Genomic DNA, 22,150 nt, shown 5'->3' with positions numbered 1-22,150 from the left:
CTTCACCAACTGCCTGGTTTTACAGAGGAAACTGAGACACAAGTGGAATGATTTACTCATGCTGTTACCGTCAGTGCAAAACTGAGCCCTGAACTCTGGTCTTTCCTGATTATTAGGAAAGACCTTTCTCCTATACGTATTGCTTCACCAGAACAACAACCTTTGCCAAAACAGGAGCTTAAATCATGGAAGGAAGAAGTGACTAGATTGGTGGTGTATTGCATATAGGAAAATAGAATCAGGAAAGATTCGGAGTCTGAAAGGTGGAGATCTGAGAGCTGAGTAACAGAGGACTCATTATGATCACACTAAATGTAGACATAAAATACTAGTACTGGAAGGATTGCTAGAGGTTAAATCTTGCCTCATTTTAAAACTTGAGACTGAAGACTTGGCATGCCCAGAATCACACAGGTTGTTAGTGGTAGAACTGGAACAGGATCTTGTCTCCTGACTCTTCTGCCCATATATTTCTACATATTACTCCTGAGAGTGAGGTGATGGTGGAATATCCAGGTGAATCTGCCCCTTAGGCAGGTGTACATTTGGACAGTAATGCAGGTTAGAAATTAATGAAGTTGCATCACCAAAATAGAAGGTATAGTGAAATAGGAATGAAGAGCTCATTGAGGGAGTGAGTCAGAACTGCAAAAGACTGAAGCAGAGCATTGCTGTCTATCACAGGAGCCTGAAAAGAAGAAAAGAATTATTGGAAGGAGATAATAAAGAGGTTGGAAGACAATTAGGAATGTGCACTGTCACTGAGTCCATAGGTTTTAAGAAGTTAGAAGTGGGTGGCAGTTGTATTTTGTTGCAGATAGGATTGAATGAGAATCAAAAAAGGGCCATTAGATTTAGCAAGAGGTCATAAATAAACTAGAGAATAGTTTCAACAGAGATTAAGAAGATCGCAAGGTGATAAGGGGAATGGCTAGATAGTGGATGGAAACTGACTTTTATTGAGGTCTATACTATTGGGTTTAGTGGTCACAATACTAGGAAACTATTATTCTTCCTATGTTAGGTACTGGAACTGAATGTGACAGTTTCTTTACTCCCCAGAGACTCCCAGTCTCGGTGGTAAATCATAATTACAATATGGTAATATTGTAATGAGTGGAATAATAGTATGTACAAGATTTTGGTGGAAATATGATAGTAGATCCACTTTATTGAGTCCCTAATATGTGTCAGACACTGCTTTGAGATGGGTATTAGATTTCTAAATGAGCTACAAGTGGTTAGAAATTTATCCATAGTCAGTCACATTGTGACTAAGTGGGGGAGTTTATTTATTCCACAAATATTTATTGGCTGTCCACTATGTGTGGACACCGTTCTGGGGCCTTGGGGAATATGGAACTGCTCTCATGGAGCTTATGTTCTAGAGCAGGGAAAGTAAGGATTGAAGAAGGCCTGTGTGTCCTGTCGTGGTTCCAGAGCCTGTTTTCTTATACCATGTGAAGTGGTAGCTCTGACAGGAAGGGCTGGGAAGGGAGGGACACACGGAGGGTGAGGGTGAGTGTTGGAAGGATGAGATCATGTTTGCATGGACTTGAGAGAAGAAGCATTTCAGGCGGTGAGAACAAATGGTTGAATAAGTTGTACACTTGAAGTTTAGGAATCAAGACAGGGCAAGACCTGAACCCTGACTTTATCCCAGTAGGACGACCAATGAGAATCAGTTTGCCTGGGAGGATGAGAATGAGGAATTAGAAGGACTGAGGCAGTGGGGGGAAAGGTGAAAGGCTTTGACTTGTAGGATGGAGATTTTAGCTTTGAGCTCTCAGTCCATGAAATGTTTTTGAGCCTTTTGTATAGTCGCTGTTATGATGTGTATACACTGATGAAGGAGTTCAGCCCTCAGGAGGTGAGGTGTCATTGTTAAAGCAACAGTTGGGGCTGGTGACTTGGATGATAAACCTAATAGGCAAGAAGGGTTGGAAGGTGGCACGGCCTAAGGGGGAGGGCCCTAAGGTTTTGATTAAGTGGTCTCAGGGACTGGCGAGTCTGAGATGTGAGGATAAATCAGCAAATGACATTTACGTGACATCTGGAAAGGGGTGAGTAGAAATAAAGCTTTTCCTTGGAAGATCAGTAATATAGTCCTATTGTCTTAGGAAGTGAGAGATAAAAGTGAAAAGTGAGCAGCTCTATTTGTTTAAGTTGAATTGTGGTGATGTGTACAATTCAAAATAATTTTTCCCTTAAGTGAGCCCAAACCAAAGGAACAAGATCTTTTTTAATCCAGTGTACGCAATATACTGTTGTGAAGAGAAGGGCAGGATCACCCCAGCTCCCCCAACTAAACATAGCCTGGATCTCTTCCTTTTCACTGTGCCATAGGCAGAAAGAGGAAGAGATGAGTGGAGGCTTTATCACCTTTTTAAAAACTGTCCTTTTCCGTGGTCTTCAGCGCCTCTTGAAGTGCAAATTCATTGTGCACGGCTGCTTACATTTTTGCCACTGGCTTATTCCATCTTGTCTGTAGCCCATGTAACTTGTTGCTCTAACTACCACCTGCATCCTGAGGGTTGAAGCCTTCAACTCTATTGCAGTACACATCATTCATTCTTTTTACAGTTGTTTATTGTGTGTCTGCTCTGGGTCAGTACATTCACCAGGCTCAGTAAGCTTTAATAGTGAAATAGATGACGTTGAAAGAGCCAGTATCATGAACTTAATTGTGAAGTCCTGGGGACTGTTGTATTGGTTTCTGGGTTTGGCTGTATCTGATAGAGCCTCCAACTAAGGGATTTAAAAAGGTTGACATTTACTTTTCTTTCGTGTAAGAGTGAGCCAGCATGGCAGTTCTCCTAGAACCGTAGGCCCTACCTCTCTTTGTTGCTCCAGTATTCCTAGGGTGTTGCCTTCGTGGGCCTGGTCCAGGATGACTTGCTCCCACTTCTAATGCAGCCAGCAGGCAGGGGAAAGATGCACGGCCTGGAAGTTGCCGTATCATTTCCAGTCAGAACTTAGTCACATGGTGACACCCTTGCTGCAAGGTTGGGTTGGAAGTGTGTTTCTATTGAGCAGTTATATATGTGCCCAGCTATAAATCTATTATTGTAGCAGGAGGCAGAAATGAATATTGGGGGAGCAACCAGCCAACCAGGGACTTTGCTTCGTAGCGCTTTGAGTACTGCACAGTACTTTACACTGGGGTTTATCCATAAGGTCGGCATAAATCCTTCCCATTCGTTTTTTTATATGAAAGACTGAAGGTCTTTAGGTCCTGGATTCACCTGCTGTTGTGGCACTAAGAAGAACCCTAAGAGATTATTCACAGACATGTCTCCTTTTCATCCACCCATAGTGAGAAAGAAAAGTATTAGTATACATTTATTACAATGAGAGCATGACATTCAATCTATATTTATAACTTGTTTTCCAGTAGTCTGCAAAAAATTAAAAAGGGGCAAGAACCCTTCTGTTTCTATCTGATAAAGTAGAAAAAATGAGCAGCAATTCCGTAGCTTATAAAGTAGTCTGGCAGTTAAAGGTTGTTGACTTTGCCTGCTGTGATTATGCAGCCTTTAATACTTCCCAGACAAAAGTAATTTGGGGACTATATTTGTGATTTTTGGCTCTATCTGCTTAGCTGTACTATGCTTTACTTAATGTTTGTCCTTCAGTTTACTTTAAATTGATTCACTTTTTATTTTATTTGTTTTTTAAGATTTTATTGGGGGAAGGAGAACAGGACTTTATTGGAACAGTGTGTATTCCTAGGACTTTATTGGGGAACAGTGTGTTTTCCCAGGATCCATCAGCTCCAAGTCAAGTTGTCCTTTCAGTCTTAGTTGTAGAGGGCGTAGCTCAGCTGCAGGTCCAGTTGCCATTGTTCAATCTCAGTTGCAGGGGGTGCAGCTCACCATCCCTTTTGGGAGTCGAACCAGCAAACTTGTTGAGAGCTCGCGCTCTAACCAACTGAGACATCTGGCTGCCTGGGAGCCCAGTGGCAGCTCAGTGTCTTCATTCTAGTTGCGGAGGGCGCAGCTCACTGGCCCATGTGGGAATCGAACCAGCATCCCTGTTGCCCAGAGCTCACGCTCTAACCAACTGAGCCACCCGTCCGCCCCTAAATTGATTCACTTTTTAGACTTAGTCTCCTTCTAAGCAATAATCTATTAAAACATGGTTTTGTTTCCTAATGGACATTAAAATGCTTGATTATTAAAATAAAATAAAAATCCTTTGAACTGCCTGAAACATCTCATTAATACCAGTGTCACATACGTTTAAGGAAATAGTGCTTTGCCTTAGTCCCTAGGCCCCACTGGTAGTTTTTTGTAAACTTTCCATATATCATAGCGACTAAGTGGCTTTGAATTTCAAAGAAGCGCTTTCTTTTTGCTTTCAACTTTTATTAATAGTGGTCTGCAAAACATAGCTACCTAAAGATCTTCACAAACTCTTCTGGACCTGTTGGGCAAGGTGCTTAACTTCTGTACACCTTGGTTAGCTTCCTTGTTTTTAAAGTGGGACAGTATTATTTACCTCATAGTGTTGTTCTGAGGATTAAATAACATGCAAAAGGCATAGCTGTGGCAGGCACTCTTTCTAACTGTTGATGGACATTTGGGTTATTTCTAGTTTGGGACTATTTTGAATAAAGCTGATGTGAATAGTCTTGCATGTATGTCTTTTAGTGGACATAAGCATTTATTTCTCTTAGGTATATACCTAGGAGTGGAATTGCTGGGTCACAGGTATGTTTAGTTTTCGTAGATACTGCCAAACAGTTCTCCAAAGTGGTTATGTTCCCATCAGAATGTATGAGAATTCCAGTTGTACCACATCGCTCCCACAGTTGATACTGTCCATCTTTTAAATTTTAGCTCTTCTGATGGGCGGTTAGTGGACTCATGGTTTTAATTTACATTTCTTTGATAAATAATGATATGGAAGCAGCTTTTCGTGTGGTTATGGACCATTTGGATATCTATATATCTACATAAGTATAGATGCGTAATATCTATATAAATATATAAATATAGATCTATAGACATATATATTATGAAGTGTATGGATTTCTATATTGATTCTGGATATAAGTCCTTTGCATATAGGTATTGTGATATTTCTCCTATCTTGTGGCTTGCATTTTTACTCTCAGTGGTATCTTTTAATGAACAAAAATTAATTTTAATGAAGTTTAATGTGTGATTATTTTCTTTTATGGTTAGCATTTTGGTACCTTACGAAGTTTTTGCTCTTCCCATGTTCAAAAATACATTTTTAAAAAATATATGAAGCTAATTTTTTTCTCCATAACAACATAGGTGATGCCATGGAGAGTAGAAAGCCTGGCCCAGTGCAGATTGTTTTGGTTCAGAAAGACCAACATTCCTTTGAGCTAGAAGAGAAAGCCTTGGCCAGCGTCCTCTTGCAGGACCACATTCGAGACCTTGATGTGGTGGTGGTGTCAGTGGCTGGTGCCTTCCGAAAGGGCAAGTCCTTCTTTCTGGACTTCATGCTCCGATACATGTATTCCCAGGTAAGGTAGAATTATTTCCTCTCAAATTAGAAAATGAGAATTTATGTCCAAAAGAGCAAAATAAGCTCATGGATTATCCTTGATGTGTAAAATTACTTAAAATTTAAGATGTAATGGAAATGTCTTATTTGTCCTATAGAAGGAAGGTGGCCATTCAAATTGGTTGGGTGACTCAGAAGAACCATTAACAGGATTTTCATGGCGAGGAGGCTCTGACCCAGAAACCACTGGGATTCAGATCTGGAATGAAGTTTTCACTGTAGAGAAGCCAGGTGGAAAGAAGGTAAGGAAGAAAAAGGCTTACAAATTAACAGCAACAACAAAATGAGAACTTTAATGTGTACTCTGATAATCTAGTTAAAAAACAATTTTTATCAAAATGATATAAGTGCATGGTGTAAAAATAATGCATGGATGTAGTTTAAAAGGTCAAATGGTAATATAAGGCTTCTAACAAAAAATAGTAAGCTGGAATCAGAGCCTTCCTCTAGCTCCCTTTGTAAGGGTCAGGAGAAGCAAGTCATGTGTCTCCTACAGTGAAAGATGGGATTTGAGGCTATCACTGTTTCTTAAACTTTAACCTCCTCCTTCCTAAAGCCTGCCTTGACACCTCTTCATCCTCTCATTTTTGAGTCTTTGTGGGGCTGAGATTTTTCTCTCTTTTTTTTTTAATCTTTGACTATATGTTTATTCTTATCAGAATAAATCAATTAAATATCTACTACTCTTATTTCACAGAAATTAATAATTATAAGACCAGAGAAAGCTAATTATTACATCAAATAGACTTGGGTATAAACTTGAGCTCTACCACTTAAAGACTGTATGCTATTAGACAAACTCCTAAATATCTCTGTGATGGTTAATTTTATTGGTCAATTTTTAAAAATTATTTATTTTTTACAGTTACAGTTGACTGTAGGTAGGGCTTAAGGTTTCAAATCCCTCCTCAGGTTGTTTAGCTTCATTCTTTTCCTAAACACTGTCATTCGGTATTTTGGGAGCTGGAGATTGGATGCACAACTCGTAGCATCTGTTTTCACATCTTCTATTTTTTTTCCTTTATAAATGTCCTTAGTATTCTTTCTCTCTCTCTCTCTCTCTCTCTCTCTCTCTCTCTCTCTCTTTGAATGAGGCTTCAGGAGAACAGTATATTGGGAAACCCTCTAATTTTTTTTTGTTTTAATGCACAGATACACATACCAAAAAATGTGTAACAAAATGAGATTATCACACTTTTTTTTTTTAAAGAAAGAATCTTGGAGAATAAAGAGGTATAACATTGAAATATAACATTGGAAACTTTTTTATGGAAGGAGCTTTAGATATTATGTTATCCAACCTTTTAATTTTTTAATAGCTTTATTGAGGTATAATTAACATTCTATTTTCCCCTTTCAGCTTTTGTGCTATTGTCACATATTTTACTTTAATAACATTGTTTGTATTTTTGTTTAAATGGTCAGTTAAAACAGTCAGTTATCTTTTAAAGATATTTAAATAATAAGAAAAACCCATATATTTACCCATGTAGTTACCGTTAACTATTCTTAATATTTTTGTCTGTATTTCTATTTTTTTTGTCTATTTTTCCTTCAGTCTGAAGGACTTAGTACTTCTAATAGTGCTGTTCTGCTGGTGCTGAATTCTTTTAGCTTTCATGTCTGAAAAGTATTTTGCCTTTGGTTTTGAAAATAGTTACATGCTGGGTATAGAATTCTAGGCCGATAGGTTTTTCTTTCAGTGTTGTAAAGATGTCACTCCCCTCCCTTTTTCCTGTCATTGTTTCTGATGAGAAATCGGTGCCTTGCATGTCTTTTTTGTCTGGTTGCTTTTAAGATGTTCTCTATCATTTTGGGGGAGCAATTTGATTATGATATATCTTAGTATAGTCCTCTTCATGTTTCTTGTGTTGGAATTTTGTTGTGCTTCTTGAACCTGCAGGTTTATAATTTTTATCAAATTCAGACATTTTTCAGCCATTATTTCTTTAAACTTTTTTTGTCCCTTATTCCCTTTAGGGACTCCTGTTGTGTATGTCAGGCTGTTTGAAGTTGTCTCATAGCTCATTGATGCTCTGTTCATTTCTTAATTCTATTTTTCTCTCTTTTTGCTTATGGATAGTTTCTATTTGTAGGTCTTTAAGTTCACCAGTGTTTGTAATCTGCTGTTAATCCTATGCAGTGTATTTTCATTTCAGACATTGTAGTTTTCATCTCTAGAAGTTTGGTCGTTTTTTATGTTTTATGTTACTACTTAACTTTTTGAGTATATGGAGTACAGTTGTACCGAATACTGTTTTAAAGTCATTTTCTGTTAATTTTAGCATCTGTGTCAGTTCTGGGTTAGTTTTAATTGATTTTTCTACTCATTTAGATCATATTTTCTTGCTTTGCAAGCCAGCAAATTTTTGATTAGATGCCAGATGAGTGAATTCTACCTTGTTGAGTGCTGGATATTTTTGTATTCCTGTAAAATATTGAGTTTGTTCTGGGATGCAGTTAAGAAATTTGGAAACTGTTAGATTCTTTCTGGTCTTGCTTTTAAGATTTGTTAAATGGGACCAGAGCAGTTTAATTTTTTTTTTCCTGGGCAAAGTCCATGAGGGCTGTGAAGTGTCCTAATTGCAAAAGGCAGTCAACGTCCAGGAAGAGTGCCTTATCGATTTGGGCAAAGGAACAGAGCTAAGCAGACTGGGTGGTACCAGCGAAAAGGATGCTGATGGAAGTGCGCAGTGGCTGCTGGGATTCCTTGGGTACTCCTGGAGCTCCGCAGGAATAAGGGTGGGCAAGGGACAGCAGGTGGGACCAGAGCAATATTTAATCTCGAGCTATTTATTCCTCACTACTGAGGCAAGACTTGTCTGAGTACTCTAGAATTATGGATTTTTGCAGTCTGATTGCAGGGGACAGGCACTCTTCCTGGCTCTCTGGGAGCAATGGGTACTGTTTTCTCTAAACCTTTAAATGGTTCTTTTTCCAGCTCAGGTAGACTCCAGCCTCATGGACATGTGCTGTTCAGTACTCAGCTGAGCACTCTATGGGGACCCTCTGCAGCGCTGGGGTTGCCTCTGTATCTCTTCTCTCAGGTGTTCTGCCTGAGAACTCCACTTTCCCTGGTTTCGCTGACACTCCGTTCTGTCCTCTCAATTCAGGGAACCTGTTGGGTTCTGTATGGTTCCTCCTCCTTTGAGCCTTGCTCAGTAAGCCGGGACAACTGTCGGGCTCACCTCACCTGTCTCCGTTCTCTCGAGGATCATTATCTGTTACCTGATGTCCAGTGTCTTGAAGTTGTTGTTTCATGTATTTTGTCTATTAATTTTTGGTTTTAGGTGGGAGAGTAAATCAGTCTCTATTACTCCATTTTGACTGGCAGTCCAGTCTTTTCATTTTATAGTAGAAATGCTGAAATGAGAGACCCAGTGAGTTAATTAAGGGCCTGCCCTGGGTGATATTGCCACTCTTAGAGCTGGCATTACAATGAGGCCCTTCGACTTCCATGTCAGTTCTCATTTTCTGTAGTATTCTCTCTTTCTACATTTCTGGTAATGTGTGGTAGATGTTTTCATAATTTTAAGATTTTTGTTATTAAACTATGTGGTCTCTTTGTATAGAACTGGTGTATTTAATTTTTATTTTTCGGACATCTGGTATAGTCTTAATAGTTTAGGATGCCTCTGTAATGTTAGTAAGCAAGCTTTGCTTTTTGATATCTGACATTTATAGCTCCCTTATTTTTTTATTTTGTTGAGTTGACTCCTGTAAAGCTCCATGTTTTCCAACATTTTGGTTTCCTGTCCTTGAAGAACACTGATTTTATTTTTTAGAGCAATTTTAGGTTTATAGGAAAATCGATCAGAAAGTGTGGCGTTCTCACATTTTATTCCCCTCCCAGTTTCCCTCTCTTACTTACATTTTGTATTAGTGTGACTCATTTGTTATAATTAATGAGCCGATATTGATATGTTGTCGTTAATTAAAGCCCATAGTTTCCATTAGGTCTCACTCTTTGTGTTGTACATTCTCTGGGTTTTGATAAATGTATAATGACATGTAGCTACCATTATCAGACAGAATAGGTATACTACCCTAAAAATCCTCTGTGCTCACCTATTTGCTTCTCTCTCTACTTACCTCCTCCTCCCCGAACTCCTGGCAAACACTGATTTTTTTGATGTCTCCATAGTTTTGCCTTTTTCAGAATGTCATGTAGTTGGAATCGTACAGTGTGTAGTCTTTTCTGATTGCCTTCTTTCACTGAGCAGTGTACCTCTATAGTTCCTTTTTTTATGACTTGATAGCTCATTTCTTTTTTTAAATAAATTTTATTGGGGAATATTGGGGAACAGTATGTTTCTCCAGGGCCCATCAGCTCCAAGTCATTGTCCTTCAATCTAGTTGTGGAGGGCGCAGCTCAGCTCCAAGTCAAGTTGCCATTTTCAATTTTTAGTTGCAGGGGGTGCTGCCCACTATCCCATGTGGGAATTGAACTGGCAAACCTTGTTGTTGCGAGGTTGTGCTGTAAGCAACTGAGCCATCCAGCCACCCCTCCGGAAGCTCAGTGACAGCTCATTGTCTTCAGTCTAGTTGTGGAAGGCACAGCTCACTGGCCCATGTGGGAATCGAACCAGCAACCCTGTTGTTCAGAGCTCACGCTCTAATCAACTGAGCCATCGGCTGCCCCATAGCTCATTTCTTTTTATTGCTGAGTGATATTCCATTATGTGGATGTACTACAGTTTATACATTCACCTACTGAAAGACATCTTGTTTGGCTTCCAAGTTTTGGCAATTATGAGTAAAGCTGCTATCTATGTACAGTTTTTGTGTGGACATAAGTTTCAACTAATTTGGGTAAATAACAAGGAGTTCGATTGGTGGATTGTATGCTAGGACTGTTTCATTTTATAAGAAACTACCAAACTGTCTTCTAAAGTAGCTGTACTATTTTGCATTCTCCCAGCGAATGATAGTTCCTGGTGCTCCACATCCTTATCAGCATTTCGTATTATCAGTTTTCTGGATTTTGGCCATTTTAAGAGTGTTTAGGAAGATCTCATTGTTGTGTTTCCTACCCTTTTAAAAAACATTATGTTCAAGAGGATCAGGAGTACTTTAAAAAATCAGTATGATTGTCTTATTTTTTTATATACTTGCTGAGATTTTTAGCCTGGAAATTATCTGGTTTAAGAAGTAGATAATTTATTCTTACTTTTTAATTAAAAATCAACATTCTTAAATATGTAGCTCTGGTTTATTCCTTTTAACTGTTATATAGTGATTATATAAATTTATCATTTTCATTTACCCATTTTCCTACTGGAGGGCATTTAGATTGTGTCCTTGTTTTTCATTTTTATAATCCTTGCTACAGTGAGCAACCTGCCAAATGTCTCCTTGAGTAAGTGTGCTGCAGGTGTGTCTCCAGGCCACAGTTTTTTGAACTGTATAGTGACCTATGAAGGATAGAGAAATCAGTTTATTGGCTTGTGACCAGTATTTAAAACAAAACAAAACACCTAAAACAGAGCAGAAAGCATCAGAGTGCAGTACACATATAAATTTAGTGTCAGCTTTATGTATGTGTTTATTTTGTCATGATGTAAAAATATATTTCTTAGTCTGGGTTCCAGTCAGAAACATTAGAAAGCCACTTAGAACTGTAATTGCTGGGTCTGAAAATGCCCAGTTCCCCTTTTCCTAGCTGTTGGCGTGTTGTTCTTGGAAGTGGTTATGGCACTTTGCCATTCTGCCGCATGATCTGGGCGTACCATTTCCCCCCAATATCCAGCACTTCATCTAAGTGTATATATGACTCCCATTTCCCTAGAGAGCTTCTCTTTAGTATTGCCCCTGTTTCTTCTCTTTAGCCTCATTTTTCTAGTTAGCAAATTCTTTTTCATTGAGGTACAATTTATATATTTACACCATAAAATCCTTTAAAAGTATATAATTTAGCAGTTCTCAGTATACTCCCAAAGCTGTGCAGGTATCACTACCATATAATTCCAGAACATTTTCACCACCCCAAAGAGAAACTCAGCTCCAATTAGCAGTCATTCCTCATTTCCCTCTTCTTCCAGCCCCTGGCCACTACGTGTCTTCTTTCAGAATTACAGATAATCATCAGTTTTGTATAGTTTTACTTGTGTGTTATTTTATTTACATATAGTATTCTATAAGTATCAGGTACTTGCTTTTTTTTAGCAACATTTTGTGTGTGTGTGTGTATATATACTCATATATTCATACACACACACACACACACACACACACACACACGAGGTCTGACAGTTAAGTTCGAGAACTCATCCTAGAAAAAGTGCTACACACCTCATTGTTGAATATCACTACGGTCACCTTCGAAGTACTCCCCTTGGGAAGCTATGCACTGATGCCAGCGCCTAGTCCACACTTCAAAGCAATTTTGGAACTCTTTTTTTCTGTAATGGCCATCGGAGCTGTCGCCATATTATCCTTGATGTCCTGAATGTCATCAAAATGTCTTCCTTTCAATATTTCCTTTATCTTCAGATAAAGAAAGAAGTCATTGGGGGCCAGATCAGGTGAGTAGGGAGGCTGTTCCAATACAGTTATTTGTTTACTGGCTGAAAACTTCTTCACAGACAGTGCCGTGTGACCTTTGTCATGATGCAAAAGCCATGAATTGTTGGTGAAAAGTTCAGGTTGGGGCCGGCCCGGTGGCTCAGGTTAGAGCTCCATGCTCCTAACTCCAAAGGCTGCCGGTTCGATTCCCACATGGGCCAGTGGGCTCTCAATCACAAGGTTGCCGGTTTAACTCCTCGAGTCCCGCAAGGGATGGTGGGCTGTGCCCCCTGCAACTATGATTGAACCTTGAGCTGAGCTGCCGCTGAGCTCCCGGATGGCTCAGTTGGTTGGAGTGCGTCCTCTCAACCACAAGGTTGCTGGTTCGACTCCCGCAAGGCATGGTGGGCAGCGCCCCCTGCAACTAGAAAACGGCAACTGGACCTGGAGCTGAGCTGTGCCCTCCACAACTAAGACTGAAAGGACAACAACTTGAAGCTGAACGGCACCCTCTACAACTAAGATTGAAAGGACAACAACTTGACTTGGAAAAAAATCCTGGAAGTACACACTGTTCATACAGCCTTTTCAGCACTTCCAAATAGTAAAATTGGTACAAATTCCAGTTGGTACAAATTCATAGTGAATAATCCCTGTGGTATCAAAAAAGGTTAGCGACATCTTTGCAACGAGTTCGCGAACTTAATTGACCTCTTGTGTGTGTGTGTAAATCGTTAAATAGTACTGCAGTGTTCATAATAAAAAAGAATATCCTTCTTCCTACCTAGTCCCCAGAGGCAACCACTTGTAGTACTTTTGACTGTGTCTTTTGCTATTTGCTTCTAAATTTTTAAATCTCACTTTTGGGGTGGGAATGGGTCCTGAAGTCCTTTTTGGAAGCCTGGAGGCTTCATGAAGCCTAGCTGTATTACATAGAGGACAGGGAGAACTTAGATTCTCCTGCTTTCATTTGGCATCTTTGGTGGGGTCTGTTCTTTTGTAAAGATTGAAGTAAATATTATTTTCTTTTATCAAACAATCAGAAAACCCTAGAAATTTGAAAGAAGAATACAGCCTTGCAGGTATACGCCAAAATATCCTAGCCCATGTGTTTTATTTTGTTGGATGATGCCTAAATTTAAACTAAATCAGTGAGTATTTTTAGTTTCTTTTTCAACAAGGAAACACATCTGAATGACTGGCTTGATGAGTGAGCTAATTGGCATCAACATTTGGCTATTTTAGTTGGTGGGGTGATTGTCCCCTCCTTCCATATTGCTCTGTAAGCCTCTCTTTTATATCCTTTCATTAGTTCAGAGCAGATAATCTCTCTGGTCCAAACAAGGCACCTAGGTGAACACACAATGTGATTTACAGATGATGTAATACAGAATTGTACACCTGAAATCTATGTAACTTTACTAACAATTGTCACCCCAATAAACTTTAATTAAAAAAAAAAAAGTACCTAAAGAATTATGCTTTTCTGATAGAACCTAGAAACAGGTGCTTAAGTCTCATTTAAATGTTACTTTTCAATTTCTCCTTTACTTTTTCTCCTCTTCTCACTTTAACGTATTTTGTTTGTATTTTCCCTTTTTTTTTTTAGGTTGCAGTTGTTTTGATGGATACCCAGGGGGCATTTGACAGCCAGTCCACTGTGAAAGATTGTGCTACCATTTTTGCTCTGAGTACCATGACCAGTTCTGTTCAGGTAAAACCACTTGACTAGGAAAGAAAGTTTGAAGATGAAATAAGATAAAGGGAGTTGTTTTAGTTATTGTCCTGTCATCAGAGTTCCTATGGTGATATGTAAATGTTCTTTTTTGACTATAGATATAAGTTAAGCTCAAGAAGGAGCTTAAAATAGTTTTCCATTTTGGTCATAAATGTATAGAAAATACTCCAAGAAAATTCTGAAAGTGGAATTTGAAATTATGTCAATTATATAGGAGATGTAGCTTTGGTAAGAATTTAAGAAAACTTTTATACTGTAAAGGAAGAATTATGTTATTTCAACCATACATGCATAGTTTCTCAAAAGGCAAATAAAATTACTGTTTGAACAGACTTCATATTTTTATATGCAAACCTTTAAATGTGCAAAACTTCTGCTCAGTGTTTTAGGCTTATTTGAACTTTGTTTGAAGTAACCTAGAGTTGTTATTAATCTGGATGTTTGTGTTCTAGATATATAATTTGTCTCAGAACATTCAGGAAGATGATCTTCAACAGCTACAGGTATGTTTATACATTCCCCATAAAAACATCATAATATATCATTTAAAATTTTTAAGACTGAAAAAAAGTGTACTAAGTAGTTTTAGCGAAAGATTGCAATGTAGAGGAAGGTTTTGGTTCACAGTAACCCTACACTCTGCATCTGTTGCTGAAGTGGTCAAGGAAGGGAACTGAAGAAATCAGCAGATAAGTCCTGCAGGTGTGTGTGGGGGAAAGGTGGACTAGGAGAGGGGCGACAGCAAGAGGGGACAGAAAGTCCGTGAGGTGGAGTGCGCGTGGCAGGATCAAGGGACAGCAAGGAGGCCAGTGGGTAGGACTGGAGGGTGTGACAAGAGGCGGCTGAACGAAGAAGTCAGACAGGCGTTGAAGTCCCAGTGAGGCCTGGCCTTTGTAAGGATGGCCTTGGCGTTTCCCCTGGGAGAGAGGGGAGCCGCGTTCTGAGCGGGGGAGTGATGTTCTTTGACATATTGTAGGAGGATCACTTTGTGTTTAGAATAGATTTTTCCTGGGGCAAGTGTGCATTCAGTGAGACTTGGTTATGAAGCTATTGCAGTAATCCTGGTGAGGTTAAATCAATAAATGTTTATAAAATACATGGAATTATGTGCCTGGAAAATAGTATGTGTTTAGTAACTGCTAGCTATTATTTATTGTTACTGTTATAACTACTGTTATTAGTCATTGTCTTCCGTTCTCCATAGCAGTGGTTCTTACATATTTTTCCTGTAAGATACTCTTCCATGGGTATTCCAGAATTGGGTGCAATTTCTGACATGCTTCTTAATTCCACTGCTCCCACTGACATTCAAGAAAACATGTCAGAATGTGAGAGAGTGAGGGTGTCATTGATTATAGGGATTACCTTGAATTAGTTCTAACTTATAGTCCTTAAAAAAAAAAAACAAAGAAAAGAATTCCTAAGCTTTGGCCTTCAATGTTACTACTACAAGTACTTGTACTTTATAATCGGTGGTTCTGCACCAGTGCCATGGCTCAGGGGTTGAGAGTTGTTGCTCCATAAAAATTTCCATCAGAACTTGAGTTGGACACCGACGCCTTTCCCCCTGAACTAATGCCTTTCTAAGCTCCTTGCTTTCACACACGTCTTTGAGTGTCCACCTTATGTGAGGCAGTGGACCACGTGCTCTCGATAGTGTTTGAGGTAGACACAATTCTTCATGGGTTTTGTAGTCTGGGTGGTGAGAGTGATACGTAAATGAAGAGGCTTGGGTGGGTGGTGTATTAGGACTGCTGAACAGAGGACCACAGACTGGATGGCTTAAAACAATAGAAATTATCTCACGGTTCTGGCGGCTGGAAGTCATAAATCAAGTGATTGACAAGGCCATGTGCTCTGTAGCCTGCCTATGGCGGAGAATCGTGTCGTACCTGTTCCAGCTTCCGATGGTTTGCCGGCAGTCCTGGACGTGCCTTGGCACAGCCGTAGCACTTCAGTCTCTGCCTCTGTCGTCATGTGGCTGTCTTCCCTCTGTGTCTGTGTCTCTTGTCTTCACATTGCATTCTCCTCCCTGTGTCTTTGTTATTTCTTCTTGTAAGGACACCAGTCAGCTTGGATTAGGGCCCATCGTAATGACCTCATCTTAACTTGATTATATCTGTGAAGACCATATTTCCAGTAAGGTCATCTTTACAGGTACTGGGGATTAGGACTTCAACACATTTTTTTGGTGGGTGGGGACACAATTCAACTCATAACGGGGTAAGGAAATTATGCTGCAGTCATGTAATTGTCCTTTGATACTGTTCTCGAGAGCACCACCATCCTGTTTCCTCAAACCCAAGATGTGTTTAACGCCTGTCTTTCCCTAATCATTTCAACATCAAGCGTTCCTGATTCTTTTAATTATGTCTTGCTGTAGGAAAGGAAAAAAATCTTCCCTCTACTCATTTTAGGTTCTTGGCTGAGGCAGGGATTGATTGGAGGTCCCTGCTTTGATAAAGAAGACTGGGACAGGTGTCAAAATCCTCGATGAATGAGAGGGAATGCACACGTGCTTAGTAGATGGACAGCAGTAAAGTGGGGGCAGAGGTGGTTCTACTGAATGGCGTGAACCCTAAAGGAGTAGGGCTGTTTACAAGATGATGGAGAATAATGGATTAAAAATGATAAAGGGAAGCAAGGAAGTCCCCAACCCCACCTTTTGGTCTGGAGACACATGGGGTGAGCGATGATAATTGCTACTACTTGAGATACCTACAGGGAAAATTGTACTTTCAGGTTTTAGTTAGAGCAAGGAGGTAGAAGAAACACTCAGAGAACAGCTGGAAATTTAGGAGAGTTTCCATTGTGGATCGGAAATTAGAGGAGACGCAGTTGGAAGTGTCTGGGAGTGGGGAGGGAGGTCCGGAGTGTGACGTGGACGTGGACGGTAGTGTCGGTGCCTTAGACTCGGAAGCTGGAGGCAGGGCTGTGGCTGTGTTTAGGGCCTTGTTGGTGAAAATAGGGATGGTAGGTTTGGTGGATTTATTCGCTCTAGAGGATGGCCCCTGGACCTAATGGCCGGAGGACTTTTCTCACTTGACAAGGCTGATTGATGGTGAATCCAGAAATTGCATAAATATAAAGGTTAAAAAGGAGAAAAAAAATATTCTTGTGTGTCTGGAAATCTGCAAAAATCAACAGAAAAACTATTTAGAACTAGAAAAAAACCTCTATTAGGTACCCATCACAAAATACAAAAGCCTGAAATCTATGTAATTTTACTAACAATTTTCACCCCAATAAATTGAAGGGAAAAAAACACACCAAAAGCCAAATAGGCCTTCCTATCTACCAACATTAACCAGTTTAAAAATGTAAGGAAAACATTCGCTATAGCAACAAAATATTAAAAACTCAGAATAAACTTGCAATCCGTCTGAAACAATTAATTCAAAGTTGTAGGAAGCATATAAAAGATTCAACCACATGCAGAAATATTTCTTCTATATGTATCTGTATTCTATGTGTGTATCTTCTATTATGTATCTATATGTGTAGCTAACATTTATTGCCTACTCTATTCTAGACACTGTGCTGTGTATTACATTATCTCATTTGAGACTGAGTATTATAAAGTGGTCATTTCTTCATAAAATCATAAAGGTGTTATTTTGGGAACTTGACAGAAATTTTTTGAAATTCATTTTGGCAGTGAAATTATAAAACAGCCAAGAAAATTACAAGGGGTAGGGGAAAAATGAGAAAAATGACTTAGTACATGTTATAAAGCTGTAATTACAACATGGCACTGGTCTAGGAAAAATAGATTGAAGTGCTATATGTTTATGATACAGTGTATTTTTTTAAAAAAATCTTTATTGGGGAATATTGGGGAACACTGTGTTTTTCCAGGACCCATCAGCTCCAAGTCAAGTCATTGTCCTTCAAACTAGTTGGCACAGCTAGTGCCAAGTCCAGTCACCATTGTCAATCTAGTTGCGGGGGACGCAGTCATTCCATGCGGGAATTGAACCGGAAACATTGTTAAGAGCTCTTGCTCTAACCAACTGAGCCATCCGGAAGCCCACCAGCAACTCGTTGTCTTCAATCTAGTTGTGGAGGGCGCAGCTCACTGGCCCATGTGGGAATTAAACCGGCAACCCTGTAGCTAAAAGCTGGCGCTCTAACCATCTGAGCCATCCGGCTGCCCCGATATAGTGTATTTTCATGTATTTCATTCCACTTAAGAATATGTGATGCTATGCCAGGAAGGATGGATCAGTCAATAGATGCTGTTAGGATAGTTGCCTATCTGTTTAGGTAAAGTAGAATTTAGAACCCTACCTTGTACTATACCAAAATAAATTTCAAGTGGATTAAATATTTTGATGCAAAAAAAAAAAAATGACCATAAAATTATTAGAAGAAAATAGGCCAATATAGAATATTGAGGGAGAATTTTCTAAGCAAGACATCAAAGGTAGAAGACAAAAGAAAAAATATGGATAAGTTTGATTTCATATAAATGAAAGACTTCTGAACCAAGTGCAATATAGTAGTCTCCCCTTATCCATGGTTTCACTTCCATAGTTGGCAGCTACACACAGCTGCAGTCTGAAAATATCAAATGGAATATTCCAGAAATAATTCATAAGGTTTAAATTGCATACCATTCTGAGTAGCGTGATGAAATCTCGCATCATCCAGCTCTGTCCTGCCTGGAACGCGAGTCATGCCTTTGTCCAGCGTCTCCACGCCATACACACTCCCTGCCCTTTAGTCACTTAGTAGCCATCTCACTTACCAGAGAGAGAGACCACATTCACATAACTTTTATTACAGTATATTGTTATAATTGTTCTATTTTATTATTAATTATTGTTAATCTCTTACTGTGCCTGATTTATAAATTAAACTTTACCATAGGTATGTATGTGTAGGAAACAAGTACCATATATAGAGGGTTCAGTACTATCCTTGGTTTCAGCCATCTACTGGGGTGTCTTGGAACAGCCCCTTCAGATAAGGGGGACTGCTGTACATATTAAGTGCAAAAGGAGAGAGATGCCCAGGAATTATAGGGTTCAGTCTGGGGGATTGGGAAAGAATTCCTGGTGAAGATACAGTTTTTATGCCTTCTTCATAGAGTGGAACCAAATTCTATAAATTGGTAATATGGTATCATTGGAATAGTTTTTCTCTTTTTAAAAGTTAATATATTACTTATGAAATTAGAAATGATATCGTCCTTGCAAAAATTGGACACCTCAGATACCTCCCCAGAGGTAACCACTATATCAATTTTGAATATAGTCTTTGTTTTTTTTTCTGTGTGTTTGTAAACATATATGTCCTTATAGAAAATATATAAGCCATGACAAAGCCCTAGCCAAACCCTTAGAAGCTACATGTGTTTTGGAATTCAAAAATTTTTGTATTTTAGCTAAATAATATGGTGCATATAGCATGAAGTGTAGGACAGGGCTAGGTGTTCAGGCCATACCGCCTAATTAAACATTAATGCTTCTGTGGTGAAATATATGACTAATTATATGAAATGGGGTAAATAAAGCTTATAAGAAGCCTCACGTCAGTTCAGGGCAAATTTTCCTCCAAATGAGTTTGCCGCTTAACTTGGGTTTTTTAAAGCTTTTTGGATTTCAGAATTACAGAAAGGTGATCATGGGTTTTTGGGTTTTGTATAGTTTTTACATGTATTAGGTACTTTTTTATGCAACATTTTATTTTTACCAAAAATAATATATATACATAGTTTAAGTAGTTAAATAGTTTAAATAGTATTGCAACCCTCACACCCACCAATCTGTTGGAACTATTTATTTATTTATGATTCCACATTTAAGTGAGATTATATGGTATTTGTCTTTCTTTGTCTGACTTAGCATAATGTCCTCAAGTTCCATCCACGTTTTTGCACATGGCAAGGTTTCCTTTTTTATAGCTGGATAATATTTCGTTGACTACACACACACACACACACACACACACACGCACACGCACACGCGCACCACATTTTCTTTATCCATTCATCCATCCATGGACACTTAGGTTGTCCATATCTTGGCTATTGTAAATAATGCTGCAATGAACATGGGGTACATATGTCTTTTCAAGTTAGTGTTTTCATTTTCTTCAGATTAATACTCAGAAGTGGGATTGCGGATCACATGGTAGTTTTAATTTTAATTTTTTGAGGAACCTCCATACCGTTTTCCACAGTAGCTGCACCAATTTACATTCCCACCAACAGTACACGAGGGTTCCCTTCTCCACATCCTCGCCAACACTTATTATCTCTTGTCTTTCTGGTAATAGACAGGCTAACAGGTGAGAGGTGATATCTTACTGTGGTTTTGATTTACATTTCCCTGATGATTCGTGGTGTTCAGCATCTTGTACTTGTTAGCCATTTGTGGATCTTTGGAAAAATGTCTACTCAGACTCTCTGCTGATTTTGTAAATGGATTTTTTTTTCTATTGAGTTGTTTGACTTTGGATATTAATCTCTTATCTGAGATATGATTTGCCAGTATTTTCTCCCATTTGGTAAGCAGCCTTTTCATTTTGTTGATGGTTTCCTTTGCTGTGCAGAAGTTTTTAGTTTCATGTAGTCTTGCTTGTTTATTTTCGTATCTGTTGGCTTTGCTTTTGGTGTCAAATCCAAAAAATCATTACCAAGACCAATGTCAAAGAGTTTACTCCTATAGTTTCTTCTAGGAGTTTAATGGTTTCAGGTCTTAGGTTCAAGTCTTCAATCCATTTTGAGTTAATTTTTGTGTACCATGTAAGATAGTAGTCTAGTTTTATACTTTTACATGTGGCTGTTCAGTTTTCCCAACACTGTTGAAAAGATTATCCTTTCCCCATTGTATATTCTTGTCTCCTTGGTTGTAAATTAATTGACCATATAGTGTACATTTATTTATGGGCTCTATATTCTGTTCTACTGATTAATGTGTCTGTTTTTATGCCAGAACCACACTTTTTTTTGATGACTGTGCTTTTTTTTAAAAATGTTTTTTATTGGGGAATGTTGGGGAACAAACTGTGTTTTTCCAGGATCCATCAACTCTAAGTCAAGTTGTTGTTTGTTTGCTTTTTTTTTTTTAAATTTTTCAATCTAGTTGTGGAGAGCACAGCTCAGCTCCAAGTCAAGTCGTGGTTTTCAATCTAGGTGAGGAGGGCGCAGCTCACTGGCCCATGTGGGAATTGAACCGGCGACCTGGGTGTTATGAGCACTGTGCTCTAACCAACTGAGCCAATCGGCCACCCTGATGACTGTGCTTTGTAATATAGTTTGAAGTCAGGGCCGGACAATTTGTTTTCAATTCCTTTCTAAGTTGGATCCCATTAATCTTTCATTTGGTTATGCTCTCTCTCTTTTTTTTTTTTTTTTTTTTTTTTAAGATTTTTATTGGGGAAGGGGAACAGGACTTTATTGGGGGACAGTGTGTATTTCCAGGCGGGAGTCAAACCGGCAATTTTGTGGTTGAGAGCCCAAGCTCCAACCAACTGAGCCATCTGGGAGCTGAGTGATCGCTCATTGACTTCATTCTAGTTGCGGAGGGCTTAGCTCGCTGGCCCATGTGAGAATCGAACAGGCAGCCCCGTTGCCCAGAACTTGCATTCTAACCCACTGAGCCACCCGTTTGCCCCATGCTCTCCTTAATTCTATGCATTCTCCAGTAGTTTTCTGAGAAAAGATAGAATGGATGCATAGGAGATAACTTTTCTGAGGTCTTGTAAGTCTGAGAATATTCTAATTTTATCCTAGAATTATAGGATGGAAATAATTTTCTTTTAGAGTTTGAAGGCATCACTTCGTTGCCTTCCCGATCCCAGTGTTGCTGCTGAGGTCCTGATTCTTTGTATATATAGACCTTTGTTTCTCTGAAGCTTAATTTTTTTAAGATCTTATTTTTGGCATGAATTTTCAAGGTAATGGACCTTATTGTGGGCTTTTTCTTCATTCCTTGTAGACTCATATCCTCAGAAAGATAAGATGTTGCAACTGTTGGAACCAACAAATAACAAAGAATGCTATTAAAAAGCAACTTTCAGAAAATAAAAATGAGCTGGAAATCAAAACTATGACAGCAAAAAATGGAAAATTCAGTAGGGGAGGAGTTAGAAGATAAATTGGAGAAAATTTCCCTAGCAGGTTGAATAAAAAGACAAAGTAGAAATTGGGAGTGGGGAAGGGAGTGAACCAAAGAGAGAAGAGAAGAGGAGAGAGAAGGGAAAGGGGAGAGGAAGAGAGGAGAGGCAGAGGTGGAGGAGAGTGAACAGGAGGGCACAGAAAAAGGAAAATTTGGTGATCAGTTGAGGGGAGGGGTAACATGTTAATAATAGGTATTTTAGTAAAAGAGAACAGAAAATGGAGGGAAAAATTATAAAAGG

The 22,150-nt window shown here is 39.0% G+C and overlaps 1 protein-coding gene across 2 annotated transcripts in view; it reads left to right on the top strand.

Annotated features, from left to right (window-relative positions):
* The window catches only part of ATL3 (atlastin GTPase 3), a 43,726-nt gene that overhangs the window by 5,044 nt on the left and 16,532 nt on the right, over positions 1 to 22,150 (top strand). For both annotated transcript variants that reach the window (XM_019717894.2, XM_074336518.1), the window contains 4 exons: positions 5,286 to 5,500; positions 5,640 to 5,783; positions 13,655 to 13,759; positions 14,236 to 14,286. In XM_019717894.2, the coding sequence (XP_019573453.2) occupies positions 5,286 to 5,500; positions 5,640 to 5,783; positions 13,655 to 13,759; positions 14,236 to 14,286 (515 nt within the window). The remainder of the gene's footprint in view (positions 1 to 5,285; positions 5,501 to 5,639; positions 5,784 to 13,654; positions 13,760 to 14,235; positions 14,287 to 22,150) is intronic.

The sequence above is a fragment of the Rhinolophus sinicus genome, linkage group LG06 (genome assembly GCF_036562045.2).
Source record: "Rhinolophus sinicus isolate RSC01 linkage group LG06, ASM3656204v1, whole genome shotgun sequence".
Taxonomy (NCBI): Eukaryota; Metazoa; Chordata; class Mammalia; order Chiroptera; family Rhinolophidae; genus Rhinolophus; species Rhinolophus sinicus.
Note: the sequence above shows the minus strand (reverse complement) of the source record. Positions and strands in the feature narration are given on the sequence as shown.